General features: G+C 35.7%; 1 protein-coding gene across 3 annotated transcripts in view; it reads right to left on the bottom strand.

Annotated features, from left to right (window-relative positions):
* Positions 1 to 411: 411 nt before the first annotated feature.
* Positions 412 to 16,246, bottom strand: part of LOC149572184 (pyrophosphate-energized membrane proton pump 2-like) — a 28,691-nt gene continuing 12,856 nt past the window's right edge. For all 3 annotated transcript variants that reach the window (XM_089813449.1, XM_089813450.1, XM_089813451.1), the window contains 7 exons: positions 12,676 to 12,863; positions 11,959 to 12,396; positions 11,530 to 11,694; positions 2,405 to 2,560; positions 2,103 to 2,214; positions 1,391 to 1,610; positions 412 to 1,254 (listed from right to left, as the gene is read on the bottom strand). In XM_089813449.1, the coding sequence (XP_089669575.1) occupies positions 1,155 to 1,254; positions 1,391 to 1,610; positions 2,103 to 2,214; positions 2,405 to 2,560; positions 11,530 to 11,694; positions 11,959 to 12,396; positions 12,676 to 12,863 (1,379 nt within the window). In that variant the 3' untranslated portion in view covers positions 412 to 1,154. The remainder of the gene's footprint in view (positions 1,255 to 1,390; positions 1,611 to 2,102; positions 2,215 to 2,404; positions 2,561 to 11,529; positions 11,695 to 11,958; positions 12,397 to 12,675; positions 12,864 to 16,246) is intronic.

The following is a 16,246-nucleotide window of genomic DNA, read 5'->3' as shown; positions in this document are numbered from 1 at the left end:
ACGTGGGTGTGCTTTTAAGTATAATAGGAAAAAAAAACTCGAAGGAGCTTCATAAAATTTTGCTCCACGTTACAATGTCCTTAGGTCATCAAAACTTAAAAGGCATGCATTAATTAAAACTTAAGTTCTCCTGACCATGTTGTAGGAGAAAAGCCAATGGCAGCCTACGATTCATGAATTGTATTTACAAGCATATTGGTAACAGGTAGAGCCTTGCAAAGTAGACTATCTTAATAAATCAGTGCTTCGAGAGCTGTTTACCCTTATGAGGGAAGCAAGAAGTTAATTTGATAGGCAATGGCTTACAAAAGCAGCATTTGATGTCACTATGATAAATTAAAAAATCAACATTAGAACGCACATGGATGCCCACAAAATATGACAGGAAGAATAAATATGTAAGAACAAATATGTTTAAACCAGGTGGAGATCATATATCTTTCTAGAATTAATAAATTCTGGGCCATCTCACGATAAAATTGTTGCTTTCCACGGATCAGTTTATCTATTTGTGATTTATTATTAAAGTAATCACTAGTATTGCACCAGTAAACCACCTCTCAATCTTTTCATTAGATTACACTACAATCCCTGATGGCTTTGATCCTTGGCATTCTGACACGAGAAGATGAACTCAATATCCATCATGTTAGGCATCAAATTGTCACAAGCAATAACTAGAATCCTTGATATCATACGACAAACAGTGGGCTTTAATAATAGTCCACAAGGAGTGCGTTCTTGTGCAGATCACAAAAATTGTCAGATCTCATCCCATACAACATGGCATATGTAGCCCACAGAAATCAATCATATGCACCATATGAAAAACTACATTTTGTTAATACTGATCCTAGTCATAACTGTTTACTGAACCCACATAACCTAAACATAAAGTCATTGGGCGTATAATTATCACCACAAAGATTCCGCTTAACTCAAGCTGCCCTAATGGCCCTAACTAATTGGCTGTCCATTTTTGTGGCTTTTTCTCATAAGGTTAGCTCAAGCAGTTGGTTATAACTCTGAAATTATCACCCAACTTCCAAAAAAACAGATTCTACCGAGTTATATTGCTGCATAGCTTCTTTGTCCACAGAAAGCAGAAAGAATACTGCAGCTACTAGTTTAAAATAACTGATCCTGCAGCACATTCACAAAAACATTGGTGCCATAACCAATGTAATAGTTGCAAGCATCTTGATGAGCACATGGAGTGATGGCCCAGCAGTGTCTTTGAACGGATCTCCAACTCTGCACCATGTGCCCCAGCAGTATCTTTATAAGTAAAACACAAGGCAGACATTTGACAAGAAGATGAAAGTACACAATAAACCAAAGAGACTATAACAACACATTGCAAGAGCCACATTGTCTTCCTTTTACTTACGTGTCTCCTGTAACTGCTGCTTTATGAGCATCACTTCCTTTTCCTCCTAGAGCACCACTTTCTATGTACTTCTTTGCATTGTCCCAAGCACCTCCAGAAGTATTAAGAAACAAGGCCATCAAGATACCAGAGACTGTTGCAAACATTAACATCGAGGCAACAACTTTGGCACCAAGTAAAGGCTGGTTGGTGTATTGTCCTAGAATCTTAAACACGATACCTGCATATAACAGTTAAACATAATTCCAAATAATAGACACAATGCTAATAACAAACAGAATTAGGAAAAATGTCTAACTACAAAATCTTGAGCAGATCCCTCCAAGATATTAAGATGCAAATAATATAATTTTTTCACTTGACCATGAAAATTTTTTAAAAAAGATCTACCATATTGTTTTTACAAATCACAATTCTTAATCATGCAATCTGATGTGTCGAGGAAATATTTAAACGAATCTGGTCGCAATTAAAATGCTGTAATGAGGGTTAAAGATTATCTGGACCATCAAAAAATTATTTGCAAATAATGAAATTAAACAATCAAACTATAAAATGAAAATATAAACAATTCTGAAGAAAAATCAAGAAAAGGAACATCAAATATATAAACAAATCCTAAGAAAAACAAAGAAACCGAACATCAATTTCAACCCAAATATGCTGGCATAGATATACAATATTGCAAAGTATCATGGTTGAAATGGTTTACCAGTAACAATGGGAGATACAACTGCTAAAGCACCAGGCTTTATCATCTCTCGAAGGGAAGCAGATGCTACTATTGCAACACAACGCTCATAATCTGGTTTCTCTTGGTAAGTCTGCAACAAGCATTGCAAATCTCAGTTGTTTCATCAAATCAAATTTTCAAATTATGGAAAGAGATTTTTTTATTCAGGCAACTACAATTCTATCATTGTTCTCCAAGCAAATCAAGACAAATGCAATTGATTCTTTTTGTGGAGAGGAGAATTAGTATTGAAGGAACAATCAATTTATCTCCATGCTCACCATTATGCCAGGACGGTCAATAAACTGTCTTCGCACTTCATTGACAACTTCCTGTGCAGTTCGACCAACAGCAGCACATGCCCATGCACTAAACAGATAAATAAGCATTGAACCCAACAGACCTCCAACAAACACCTCTGGAATAGCAATATCAACCTGTGAAGAACTTTGAATTTATTTATTAGGTATATGAATCATGTAAAAGTTCTATCAAACTCAAAACGACTATAGACTAATGACACAATTCAGTTTGACAAAATCAAGCATCTCAAATCCGAAAATCTGGCTACTGCCCATAGAATATACAGCTATGCATAAATTTGTTCTAGCTCATTCCAGTGACAAGCAATAGACAGCACAATGACAACTAATTGTGTTCAACTGGTGCTTGGTGGTCACTAAAACAAGATACAGTGAAATGCTTATAGATATCTTAAGAGGAGAGTATTATGCAAATGCTTAATTTTTACAATTATATGGAGGCACACATATTAACAAAATATACAACATGGGTGCACATGGAGAAAACCTTTTTCAGGACAACAGATCCATACTCCAAAACATGAACCAACTTATTGGCAACGAATAATATAATACAATTTGAGGATCCTGACCTTACAAGAGTATCACCAACATACAACTCTTGAATGCAATTGTGTTACAACTAAGTTTCCAGTTTCTCTGCAGGCCTGGGTTCTGTTCCTGGTTTAACCTGGGTATTGGTCCAATCATAGTACATCCCTGGGTTCACCCAATATACTGCTCTCTGTGGATTTGGCATATCATGTCTTGCTATAACAAATTTATAATCCTTGATATATATCTGGTCTTGATATATTTGGTATATCTGGTCCACACATGATTATATTTAATTTGTTGGATGTTTGCTTTAAAAGTAATTTGAACATAATTAGAACTTTTAAGTGAATCCCAATGATTTTTAAATCGACTGCCAGATTATATCAGACCAAACTTGCTGTCGTCCTCTTACACCATTAACAGTCATGTCAGCCTTCATTTTGCCCACAAACGTTCTGTCTCCCTTTATGCAAGGATAACCTCTGTTATCAGACGAGTCCTGTGTGCAGAAATATTAACAACAGATTAGAGATGGTAGACCTTAGTACTTGTAGTCGACCTGAGTAGTTTTACCTGTAGGTTTAAGGGAACTTGACAAAGATGATGGCAATTGAATAAGGTCTGGATGGTGACATGTACAATCTGCTCAAATTGTGAACACAAGTTGACATCACCATAAGTTATCACTGGAAAATATTTCTAGAATAAATGTGTTTTGAATATTAAATGCATGTCTTCAATGTAATTTGATATAATTGGTATATCTGAACCAGCAAATTAGCATAAAAATGCCTGCAAATCATCTACCAAAAACTTCCATCTCAAGTACGAAATAAATATAAGCAATAAGCAAAACCATCAAATTGTAATTAAAAACCATAAACCTAAGACGAAAAATTTAGCGTCCAAGCACCCACTTTAAAAATTAGCACCAAAATCCCAAGATGAGTTCACAAGCTAAAAATAGTTCTTCCTTGCCACTTGTCATAAGCACTTCACAATCCACTCACCAACTCAAGCTTTCCATTTTGGTTCATTATCTCCATTCAAAGATGTCTTATGATGTGTCATAACTCAGGTCATAAGTTCGTCAATCATTGCAACTCCCTCTTAAAACTCTTTTTTGTGTCCTAGACATTTTTATATTTCCATCCATGAAGCCCAACTTTCAAATGCCATAAACATAGAAAGCGTAAATCTGCAAAAAATCTCAATTGTACCCCATTATTCCTGAATCCCAATACTTGCCAAAAAACTCATGAAACTGATGAATTGCTCCAGAAAAGGATTGATTCCATGACAGAAGTGAAGCCAATGAGGAATCGCAGTTTCAATATGACCGGAGCTCTTTACATACCTTGCCCCATGCATTTTGATGAGATCGACAATATGATTAATATTATACACTAGCTTTAACATTATCACTATTAAGCACTATTGTAGAATACCCTTTAATGAGGAAGCAGCGAAGCCCTATAGTTTATAATTAATATTATAAAGTAGTTTCAAAATTTTAATTATTATTGACCATTAATATATATTACTAGCATAGCAGTAGAAAATGGCAATCACGGTTATACATGATTTATCAGGACTTGGCATGTGCAATGATTTATTCCCCGAAAAATCAAGATTTTTCACTCAACAACCTTCAACATTTTTTGTGATTTATCAGGTGAGGCAAAAAGCAATAGTTAATCAGCAAAATAATTGTGGGAAACTAGCATAAACTCTAAAAGTGATGTTAACTGAAAAACCTGCAAGGTAAATGATTGTTTACGAGATCACTGAAGACGCAACTAGGAAAGTTGGATCAGGCATTTTGCAAAGTCTCAAGTGTTGCAGAGTCAGTAACATGAGAGATAGGCAATTTACAAACAAAATTTTCCTCCCTTCATACATTGAATATAGTGTATGGATGGATTGATAGTATTTCTTTTTTAACATTGGTTTTGTTTATATAAGTTTTATATATTTAAATTGTTGCAATATGAAACAAAAGAAGACCATAACAAAACTGCCTTATTTGTTGTGATATGATCTAAAGGAGTAGGGTATGAAAATTTTCCCTCATTTATTTTGGGGAAAACGAAGTACCCCACAATAATCATTATAATCATTTTAGGCTTGCCAATTATACATGAGTTCTGACAATTAATAAAATTTGTCTAGATATTTATAATCCTTACTCAATTAAATTAAATAGTTCGTGCAATTCAAGCTTTGTTCAAGGTATATAAAATTGTTTTGGTATATGCATGTATATCACTTCACATATGTGTATATCATGCCAACTTTGTATAATTTTTATTGAGTATATATAATAAAAGGCAACTTGACATAATTCTAGAAAACAAATTCTCCTACTTATCAATTGATGAGATTAAGCCTTAAAGGGCTTTCTAATGAATGGTTCATAATGCACAACACTTGGTGAAAGTTTTGCAAATGGGTTTGCAAGCAAAGTGGGCTTAACCTTGGAGGAAACCTTGTGGTTAAGTGTGCTTGAGTTGGAATAGCACTTGGATTCATGACCTTATGAAATGTCTCAATGTTTCACCTCTGTAAGCATAACCTATATGCAATGAATGCTAACTTTTACATTCCTTCTCATGAGAGAAGGGTTCTTTTGAACCATTACTCTTGAAACTTGGGTCAATGAGATTGACTCAAAAACTATACAAATGAGTCCTCATACCAATATCACAATTTGACTTACTGTGGAAAATATATCTTGCTTATCAATTGCTGTGCTTAAGAGGCTTTCTAGTGAGTGGTTCGTAAGGCACAACACTTCCTGAAGTTTTTGAAAATGAGGTTGCAAGTAAAGTGGTCTTACTCTTAACCTTGGAGGAAACTCCATGGTTAAGCAAGCTTGAGCTGAAGTAGCACTGGAATGGGTGACACCACCTAGAAGTCGTAATGCTTCACCTCTGTGAGCATCACCTAGATGCAATGATTGTGAGCATCACCTATATGCAATGAGTGCTACGTGTTCCATTTAGTCTCATAAGAGATGAGCTCTTGTGAACCATTACTCATGAAACTTGGGTATATGAGTTGACTCAAAAACAATGCAAATGATTCCTGATAGCAATATCACAGTTGAACTTGAGAAAAATATATTCTACTTATCAAATGATGGCTTAAGCGGCTTTCTAATGAATGGTTCGTAAGGCACAACATTTGCTGAAGGTTTGGGCAAATGTGGTCACACACAAGCGTGCTTAACCTAAGAAGAAACTTGTGGTTAAGCACTCTTGTACTAGAGTAGTACTAGGATGAACGACCTTCAAGAAGTCTCGATGCTTCACCTCTTTGAGCAACACATGGATGCAATGAGTGCTAAATGTTCTATGTATTCTCATGAGAGATGGAACTGTAAACTGCTACTCATGAAACTTGGGTCAATGAGTTTGACTCAAACTACACAAATGAATACCGATAGTAATTTCCCAAAAGAATTCTACTTATATGAATATGAAAGTTTGACAAAATTTTGCATAGTAGCTTCATTCTGATTTTGAAAAATAAGAAAGCCCACATCATATTTTGGTGGCACTTCAAAACATGGCTTAATTGAAATTTTACTGTTAAAACTTTTTGAGTACTCCCAAGTGTTTTGAATCATTTTATAGGTCATTTATCATCTATGCTATGGAAATTTTCTTTAATTTTAAGAAAAGTAGTTATTCACTGTTTTCCTTCAATTTTTTATATTTTAAATTTTTTTGGAAATTCTATTTTTTGCCAATTTTTACCAATTTATTCAAAAAAGCCGATTTTGTCAATTTATTCCAAAAACAACTTATGTTTCTATGACATAACTATTCATCCGTTGGATCCCTTTTTTTGTAGAGCCCAAAAAGATATTCCCCAGAGATATCCCTACATGCAATGCTAGACAAGCATAAAACTTTATTTTGCACATAAACCAACTCTATAACCCAGAAATTGAGATTTTATGTTTCACAGTCCTGAAAACTGCATTTTCACATTCACATATTAGAAGCAAAGTTGAGACACCTTTCCTAACTATCACATGTCATGTACAACTCATGTGTCTTTTACTAGTCAACCCAAGTTTTGTTATGAAAATGTGAATAAAAAAGTGTGGATAATTTAAAAACCCATGTTTAGAATGTATGTTATTAACTAATCCACGTTTTTTTACCTTGACTAAACTGTGATGTTTTTCCTGTTGTAAACTTGTGAAATTGAACTCCATTTACGCATTCTGTTATTCATGTCAACGTTGCGTAAATGTAACACTATTATGAGTTGTAAAAAGCATTTGCAGAGTTGTAGTCAGACTAACTTTGAGATCACTGTAACCTAAGCATATTGCCAAATCCAATTTTCCAAGAATTTGCATACCCACTTTCTGTCAAATATGTATAAAACATTCCAGCTTTCATGTCACTGCTGTACAAATGTGACACTACTATGATTTGCAGAGTTCCACTCAGCCTCCCTTTGAGATCACTACAGCCTACTTGAAAATTCCTATCAGCATATTGCCAAATTCAATTTTCCAACAATTTATTTACCCACTTTCTGTCAGACATGTATAATAATGTACCTCTTAAACAGTTGGATGCACTGAAATAAAGCCTGAGATATTTTATCAAAACTTATCAAAATAGAAAATATATATCCCCATTGTCAGTTTTAGCCTTTATATCCCATTCTAATCACAAAAGCTCCAATATGATTTGAACCGCTCTCAAGTGTTACTTTCCTATAAAGCCAGTACAGTATGGATTTTGAGCAAACGACTGCAAAAAGGCTACCTTTAGTGCAGGTATAATTGTCAACACCTGTGCAGCAATACTTGTCTAGAGCAGGTCTTACAGAAAAAACAGGGTCTGATCCTACATTCAAACAAGCATAGATATATAAATCTATTTAAACTATGCTACGCGATATTAGTCTTGACTCTTGACACACCTATCCATCTTATATAAATTTTTGATGTGGATGCCACAAGAGTGATATGCCTCAGTAACTTTTAAATATATGCATTTATGATACCTGTGCTAGTATTAGTATATCATTCTTTTATAGCTGCTAGCATTGGCACGTTGTGATGGTCAAGTTGTTGTGTTAATAACTTAATGTTCTTTCCATCAAAGTTCAAATCCAATCGGTGAATGAGGTCCCTCATTTGTGGCCTCACTGGTTTATGGCTCCAGTCAAACCTTTTACCCTCTTAAAATATAAAGAGTCCTCTTTGATAGCTATTTAAATTAATGCATGCACACATGGGCACATTCATAGGTAAATAGGACATAGAGCTATTTTATGTCAAAAAAAATTTACACACTCTCTGGCTCAGAGAACCATTTTACTTTTCTATAGCTATATATGTATGTATATGATTATCAATTTTAAATAGTTGTCACTTTATTACATACACACACAGACAAATTAATAGGTAAGACAGATATTTTACTATTTTATTTACTTGGGAGTTACTTTTATTTTTAAACAGCCACTATACATTGATTAATAACTGCATTTGCTGGCTGCCAAAGTTAATTTTGATGGTAATTTAGTTAGCTGTGGGGAGTTTTGTCAACATTCCTACTCATGCAAGTAGACCCTAAATATTGCACCCACTGTAGGTTACACCTCTCACATACTGATAATTTAAACTTACTTATCGATAATATGTATCTTAGTTCAAAATATCATTATCGGCAAGTTATCGTCAACAGCAATAAAAAAGGCATATGGAAATATTGGAGATATATTGGAAACTTCTCGGGAAAATATCGGGAACTTAAAATCTGTCTTTCCAATCCTGATGGACCCTTTTTTCTTCTCTTTGCCCTTTCTCTCCTCCAAATCTGTTTTTCCAATCAAAAAATGTATTTTTCCCTTTTGTGTGCCATCGCTGCCTATAACAGATGCGCATGCGATAAGTATGCCTGATTCTGCGATAAATAACCAAAATATCACCTATATTTACCTGTTTTCTCGGCGATAAATTCCAACTTAACTGCAGTAAATTGACATAGTTTATCAGGACACAGAAAATATCACAATATATTACAGTCAATACCATGTCTAAAAACACCTGGCATCCATAGAAAAGGGCAGCACATATATTCCAAAAAAGTTCCATCTTGCCTCCTGTGTGTGACACTCATACCCAAAAACATTCCCAAAAATTTTGAAGCAACTTCAGCGATACTCATTTCGGATGCACAATTTTAAGCATTGAGTTGGTCCATTTTTCTATCTAACAGTGACACGCATGCATAGAAGAGAGTATGTCTATGACAGCCCATATACCACATGCTTCAGAACATTTTCGTCAGTACCCACATGACAGCAGCAAATATTACTTGGAACTAATATACCTTGATCTAATGTTTATCGTCACAATAACCATATAGTTTGAAGCATGCCTGATACCTGTTTATCCAAATCAAGGCAAAACAGGGCAGATAGAAGTCATATTTTCACAACCAGTTGCTAAAGAAAATTTAAAAATACTTAGAGCCAATGAGGTAAATCTTTCCAACTGCTTGCAGATTTTTGTACTTTGCTTGTATTGATACAGAAAATTAACAAGGGGAACACTTGAGAAGAATTTCTTGAGAGTTTTTCTAGAAAAATCTCACCTTTGCAAGTTTACACAATGTCATGTTCAGAAATTGATTTTCTGAACATCTTGCAACACACATAGACATGGGAGTATGCAAACTTTACCACCAGAGACAGATTCAGAGACGACTATCACACTACCAATCAAACAAGGATCCTCAGAACTAGGTGTCCCTCGACAGCCTTTAATTCTGCTTGATATACAGCTAGAATATTGCTGCCTAGCAGCACGAGAAGAACTCACACTGGTACCAGAAAGAGTAGAGTTGCAAATTAAGAACAGTGTAATGGTGCTGCAAGGGACCTTTAAGATAGTCTCTTGTGCTGCAAAATTCTATTCTGCAATCAATTATTATGCATAAATTGTAACTTAACCTTCAGTCCATCATGATTTAATAGGCAATTTTGCAATTTTTAAGCCCGCCCATCCATATTCATTCTATAAAAATTACAAGTCCCATGATTTAAGTGGGATAATTTAGCTTCCACATTACCAGACAAACAACAAAATGATTTTTATGTTACAAAACACTACTGTTAACTTTGAGATGCCTAACTAAGAATTAGGAAATTTATGGTAAATATAATAGATAAGGTCATCACACCTTTCAATGGAATGAATATCGGAGTAAAATGCTTTCAACATTTCTTAAATGTAGAAAAAATGCCTTCTCTAGATGATATATAAATTGCAATGCAAAATTATTCAAATACAAGTGGTAATAAAAAATTTAAAACAAATCACCTGTTGGACAAAATGTTATATGATCAAAATTGGCATAAGTGGAAAAGAAATAATTGACTTTCACTGTGACGACTCTTCTTGAAGTCAATAATGTCCTAAGAGGGATGATGGTGGAAAATTGCAATGGATGGATTTAATATGCCCGATATAGTGTAGAAAACAGTGGGGTAGGAGTCATGCATCTTGTGTTACTGGAGACTTCTAATTATATTGATGCTAAGTAGTACAACACATGTCAACTCAAAACAAATCCAATTCAAAAGGGGAAAATAAATGATGAGGACAAAGTTCAACTTCAAGAATCGGAACAATATAACACTAAAAGATTGTCCTAGTTTACAGCCGTTAAACTTAGGTTATGATCATCTTTGTGAAGTAAACAAGCTTGCCGAAACAATCTCTTTCCAACAAAAACTTAGGGAAGTGAAAGCCTCTTTAAAATTTATAAGGCTTGATGAAATAAAAATCCCTATTAATTATTTCTTATACAAAAATTATCAACACCAAAAACCTAGTTGAGGGGAGAATTTAGAAAGGTGTATTATTTGTTGTCTGTACATGCAACTCACTGTCGCACCTGTCATTGATACCTGAAACAGAATTCACAAAAAGAGCAAACTCTAGAGATTTCCTAATGTTGGGAATAAGTAGAGTCCCAGGCTGCACTCCTTTGAAGTGGGAGGCATTTACAGTGTTCACAATTTCAAGAATGCTCACTACTGGAGAAACCAAGAGCAGTTCATGATCTGGAATAAGGATATAATTTGGTATCATCTGGAGCTTGCATGATGTAGTAAATTATATTATCTGTACAAAAATACTTGCATGCATCCAAGGGTGGAGAAAAAGGTAATGGCTGCAAAGGGGCTCCGTGTGCCACATACCTTGGGGTACGTACAGAATTCAGGTGAGTCAAATGTTGTGTATCAAAAATCAGTAATTAGAGTTATTATGCCAAACTATATAAGCAATATGAACTAATAATTCCATAAAAAAGTTTGAAATATCAAAGTCCTTGGCAGAAACCAGTAGATTGCACGATTTTCTCTGGTTAAAATAGACATCAAAATCCACACATTCTTAATATTTTCACTCTTTCGGAAAAAGGGTTAGCCTCTGTCATTGGTTTTATATTTGAAGGATAAGATGAAATTATTGTACTGAGATTGACAGAGAAGACATGTACCTGATTGAAAGGAAGATGGGCAAAAGATGAAACTTCATCCATGTAGGCACTGAATAGAAGAAAAGAGGCCAAAGCAGCAGACCCAATTGCAAAGCCCTTGGTGGTTGCTTTCGTGGTGTTTCCTACTGCATCAAGTAGATCTGTGATTTCTCTCACACTATCAGGCTGCAAGAAAAAAAATTTGCAGATTACTAGACAGCTGATGTATAAAACCTGGCAGCTACATTGGACAATATATATATATATATATACAAGTCAGAATGCACTATAACTTATTTTTTATTCAGATTTCTGAAGCAAAAGACCTATCCCAGATCTTTACATTTCTTTTTCAGCCTCTCCGAAATTTAAGTGACTAATGATATTCAACATTAACAGTGATAACAAAAAAACATTTTCACGAACAGTTAAATCTCAAAGAAATTATACCTGTTGACTCATTTCCACAATTCCGCCTGCATTATCAGCTATTGGTCCAAACATATCCATCGTCAGAACATATGCTGCTGTACAGAGCATTCCCATGGTGGCTACAGCTGTGCCAAATAGACCACCTGTTGGAGTTCCATCACTCTCAACAAGACCTGAAGTCCGGCCAAGCCAGTAAGCAGAGATAATTGATATAGAAATAGTAAGAACAGGAAGAGCTGTGGATTCAAGACCCAAGCTAACTCCTGCAATTATATTAGTGCCATGTCCTGTTGAGCTTGACAGTGCCAATGTCCGTACAGGTTCATATTTGTAATCCGTATAGTATTGAGATATCCATACAAAAACATATGCTGTTATGATTCCTACTAGCCCACACAGTGCAAAGTGTAACCAGGCTGCAGGAGCTTGATCAGTATAGAGAAGCCAGCGCGTAGACTGTATCAAAAGAACCAAATACAACAAAGAAGAACATATTAATAACTAAGTGAACAAAAGAGACTGAAAGATTGCAGATATATTTTGTGGAGATCATTTGCAATTCAGCAAAAAAAAGTGGGTCACATTAACACTGTTCAAATTTATAGACAAGATGTCTCATAAAATAATGCACCTCAAATTGAAATCGATGCATCTAATCTGAAATATAGAATGCAATCTAATATGGCATGGAAATCGAAAGGGTTAGAGAAAACCAACAAATTTATTAAATCTTACCCCAAAAAATGCAAAAAGTGCCAAAAGTATAGTGATAGAATATCCTTTCTGGAGTATTGCCATGGGATCTTCTATAGGTGACTTTGAGTTTGGATCACGTGTACTTCTTATAGAAAGTATCCCACATGCAGACACTACCAAATCAAAAGAATGTATAACCAGAGGAAAAAGAATGAAACCAGATGGATCTGCACAAAACAAAACACAAGATCAGAACAAATATGGTCTTCAATTACATACAAAATCAACCAAAAAGAAAGGGGAATAATACCACGACTTTATAGCCCTTGTTATTTGAAATTTATCATTATGTTTATCTTGATTCAATAACTCAATTTTCCCTTAAAAACACGATCTTACTCATCCCATGAGTATAGTATCGCAAGCATATGTATTCAACATGAAAGTTTGGGATCTCTCAAAACAAACTACAAAATCCCCAAAAGAAATATAAAATAATATTAAATGGTTTCTACTCTATTCAATCCCAATCAATATAAATGTCTAGTACTTTCTTCAAAATCAACTCTACTGCAACAGATATTATCCTCATTACAATATGCAGAAATTACATGAAAAGCCTTAAAATTTTGACAATTAACATATACATCTACAATAACTGATTGCTCTTATTAATTCAGTGTTATTCCTACTTACGATCAACTCAGTAGGAGCAAATCTTTCAAACAAGAACAAATAATTTTATTATTCAAAAATGTAGCAAATTTACAACAATGGTGTTAAAACTTAAAGGAGCCATCTCAAATTACAAACCCTGGGAACTGAGGGAGCCACCCATCCTTGACACATAGGCGCTGTAGAAATTTCGTAAAGCTCAAATGCAATCCCTATACGGAATTCCACAATGTTGGAATATGTGCTCTGTCCCTGACCACTTGTGGATGTCGGGAGATTTCCATCCTCCAATTTCAAGTGATAAACAACTAGGATGTCCAATCCATTTTGATGAAATGAATTGATAAAACAAGTGTAACATCACTCAACCTTGACTTAGCTTAAAAGTTAAATTGGCACTTGAATGCCTACAGCACCTCCAAGAGACAAATTCATTGGACCACTTAAATCAAAAGAGCTTGATTGCATAAACAGAAGGAATCCTATAATCAGGCATCCATTTTAAAACACTAAAATGATTAACACACTTAAATATTAACAGTCATTTCCCTAATCTATTTCCTCAAGCCCACATGAAATGGAAAATATGTTAAACATATAGCTTCAGGAGAAGTATTAATATCTCTCTCTCTCTCTCTCTCTCTCTCTCTCTCTCTCTCTATATATATATATATATATAGGTTATTAATATTAGAGAAGTCATAATGCTTGTGATATATAAATGTGCAAAGTTATAATCAATTTGGAGATCAATTTAAATGATCGATTAAGATGCGTCACTTTAAGTTTAACAACTTGTATTGTATACATGCCAAAGTAGGGACATGACCCTACGTGGTCATTGGCCACGTAGAGTCATGACCCTACAGGCCATGTATCCTTTCACATAAGTACTTAATAGTATATCTGCTGTTGGGACTGAGCATCAATTACAATCGGCAACACTCAGTCTACATCAGGAGATCTCACAGCCTCAAATATAATATGATCTGATCAACGTACTTTGTCTGACGGTTATACACAGCAGCAACAAATCAAATCAAAACTGTCTGATCTCATACATTGAATCAGACATCAGACATTCAGTCTGAGATTTATATATCAGACATCCAGTCTGAGATTTACATATCAGACATTTCTGATATCTTCAGTTAAGCAACAGTAATTAGAGAAATTAGAATCTCTATCAGAGATCCTATACACATTTACATGGTATCAGAGCCACCCTGATAGAGAAATTCAGATTTATAATAGCTTCTATATCAGCCTTGCTTTACCTCGATGATGCTCTTGATAAAGTCTGATATCCCATAAGGGTCTTGATGCGACCTACAACAGTCCAATAGTCTCACGATGGTTGCCAAAAGAGTCTCAAAGATGCCAATGTTGCAAAGTCTCTTGAAAAGGGCAATCCTAGGCACCGATCTAAAAGATTTGTGAAAATCCACCAAGCAATCGTAGACCTTTGTCACATGATGTTAACCCTCCTCAATAATAGTTCTAAGAGCCTACTCTATTGTGAAAAAGCGACTACCCTCTAGCCTAACATGACGTTGATCCAACTAATGAGAAAGAAGAGTGTGCCTGTGGCATACAATTCAAAGAAAGTGTGGTCAACCATGATGAAATTGTAGTTATTGGGATTAAGGAAAGGGCCCACCTTGTGGATCAAATGGATGATGACGCGACCAAGAATGGGGTACCATTGTGCAAACCACGCAGTTGAAGAGATCAATGGGAAAGGATCCCAAAACAATGATGTCATGCTTGAAGAGTTTCACTTGGAACCCTTCCTCATCTGCCACCCTGCTACTATTCATGGATCTAACCACCTCCCTCATGCTAGTGCAAATGAAAAGATGGCAATGGGGTGGAGGGTGACAAGAATAAGAGGCTGATAGGGAATATCATAGAGAGTAGAGGTGTGGGAGACAAGTGTGGTCAAACTTAGGGAGATGGGAGTGGCAAGGGAAAAGGGTGCACCAAAAGGACTAGGTGGAATGGGTGAACAAAGCGCAAAGGGCATCAAAACATTGCAAAATTAAGAGGACCTTACTGTGGCAAGAGGACTTTCTCAGCTAAGAGTACAAAGTGAAGTGATGCATGAAGGCGAAGCACAAGGTGCGATGAATGGATTTGTAGTCATCGTCGTACCACTTACTCATAGGGCAAGTGTTCTTATGCTTGAAGAGAGGGCTCATTGTAGTGGTGTGGTGAACACAACGAGAGCAAATTTTGAGATGGAAGTGGAGAGACAGACAAACAAGGTAGAAGTGCATGGGATAGTGAAGGAGTCGTGGGGGAGAAATTGTTTGAGATGGTGACTGAAGAGATCTCGGTCTCCACTCTTGAAGCAAAGGGCGATAGGGGGAAGGACAAGCGAAGCAAGGAGAAGGAGAGTGGAGGGTGAGGGGACAGCCAGATGGTGAAGCTAAGAAGAGCATGGTTAGACAAGGCAAGTGGGGTGAAGCAGCAATAGTAAGGGACCACGATAAACGAAAAAGACAACCACGTAGCTACAATTAGACCAAACATGAGCCACAATAGGAAGAACAACATAACTAGGAAAAGCACAAACAAGCCGGAAAAAATCAGAGGCAAAAGAAGCAAGGAATTGGACACCTCCTCAAGCAAGAAGGCACGACAAGTACCAAAACACAAGCCACAAGTAGAAACACGTTCATTATTGTCAGCCTACAAATAGCACCGAGACAAACAAGCTACATAGTAGCCAACCGCAAACAAACAAACACTAACAGAAAACAAAGCCGATGTCCAACAACAACAAGGTCGCAACATCCAACAAAATAAACAAGATAGCAACACAAAATCTACCAAGCAATAAGGAATATCCCTATAATTATCGCAGACACTAAATTGACCATTAGGACAGGTCCTTAACAACTCTCTAGTCCTCAAAGACATGGGTTGAGCA

The sequence above is a fragment of the Cupressus sempervirens genome, chromosome 2, assembly GCF_028749045.1.
Source record: "Cupressus sempervirens isolate cs-2001-9-10 chromosome 2, ASM2874904v1, whole genome shotgun sequence".
NCBI classification, from domain to species: Eukaryota; Viridiplantae; Streptophyta; class Pinopsida; order Cupressales; family Cupressaceae; genus Cupressus; species Cupressus sempervirens.
The sequence above is the reverse complement of the archived record's forward strand: the minus strand, read 5'-3'. Positions and strand labels throughout refer to the sequence as shown.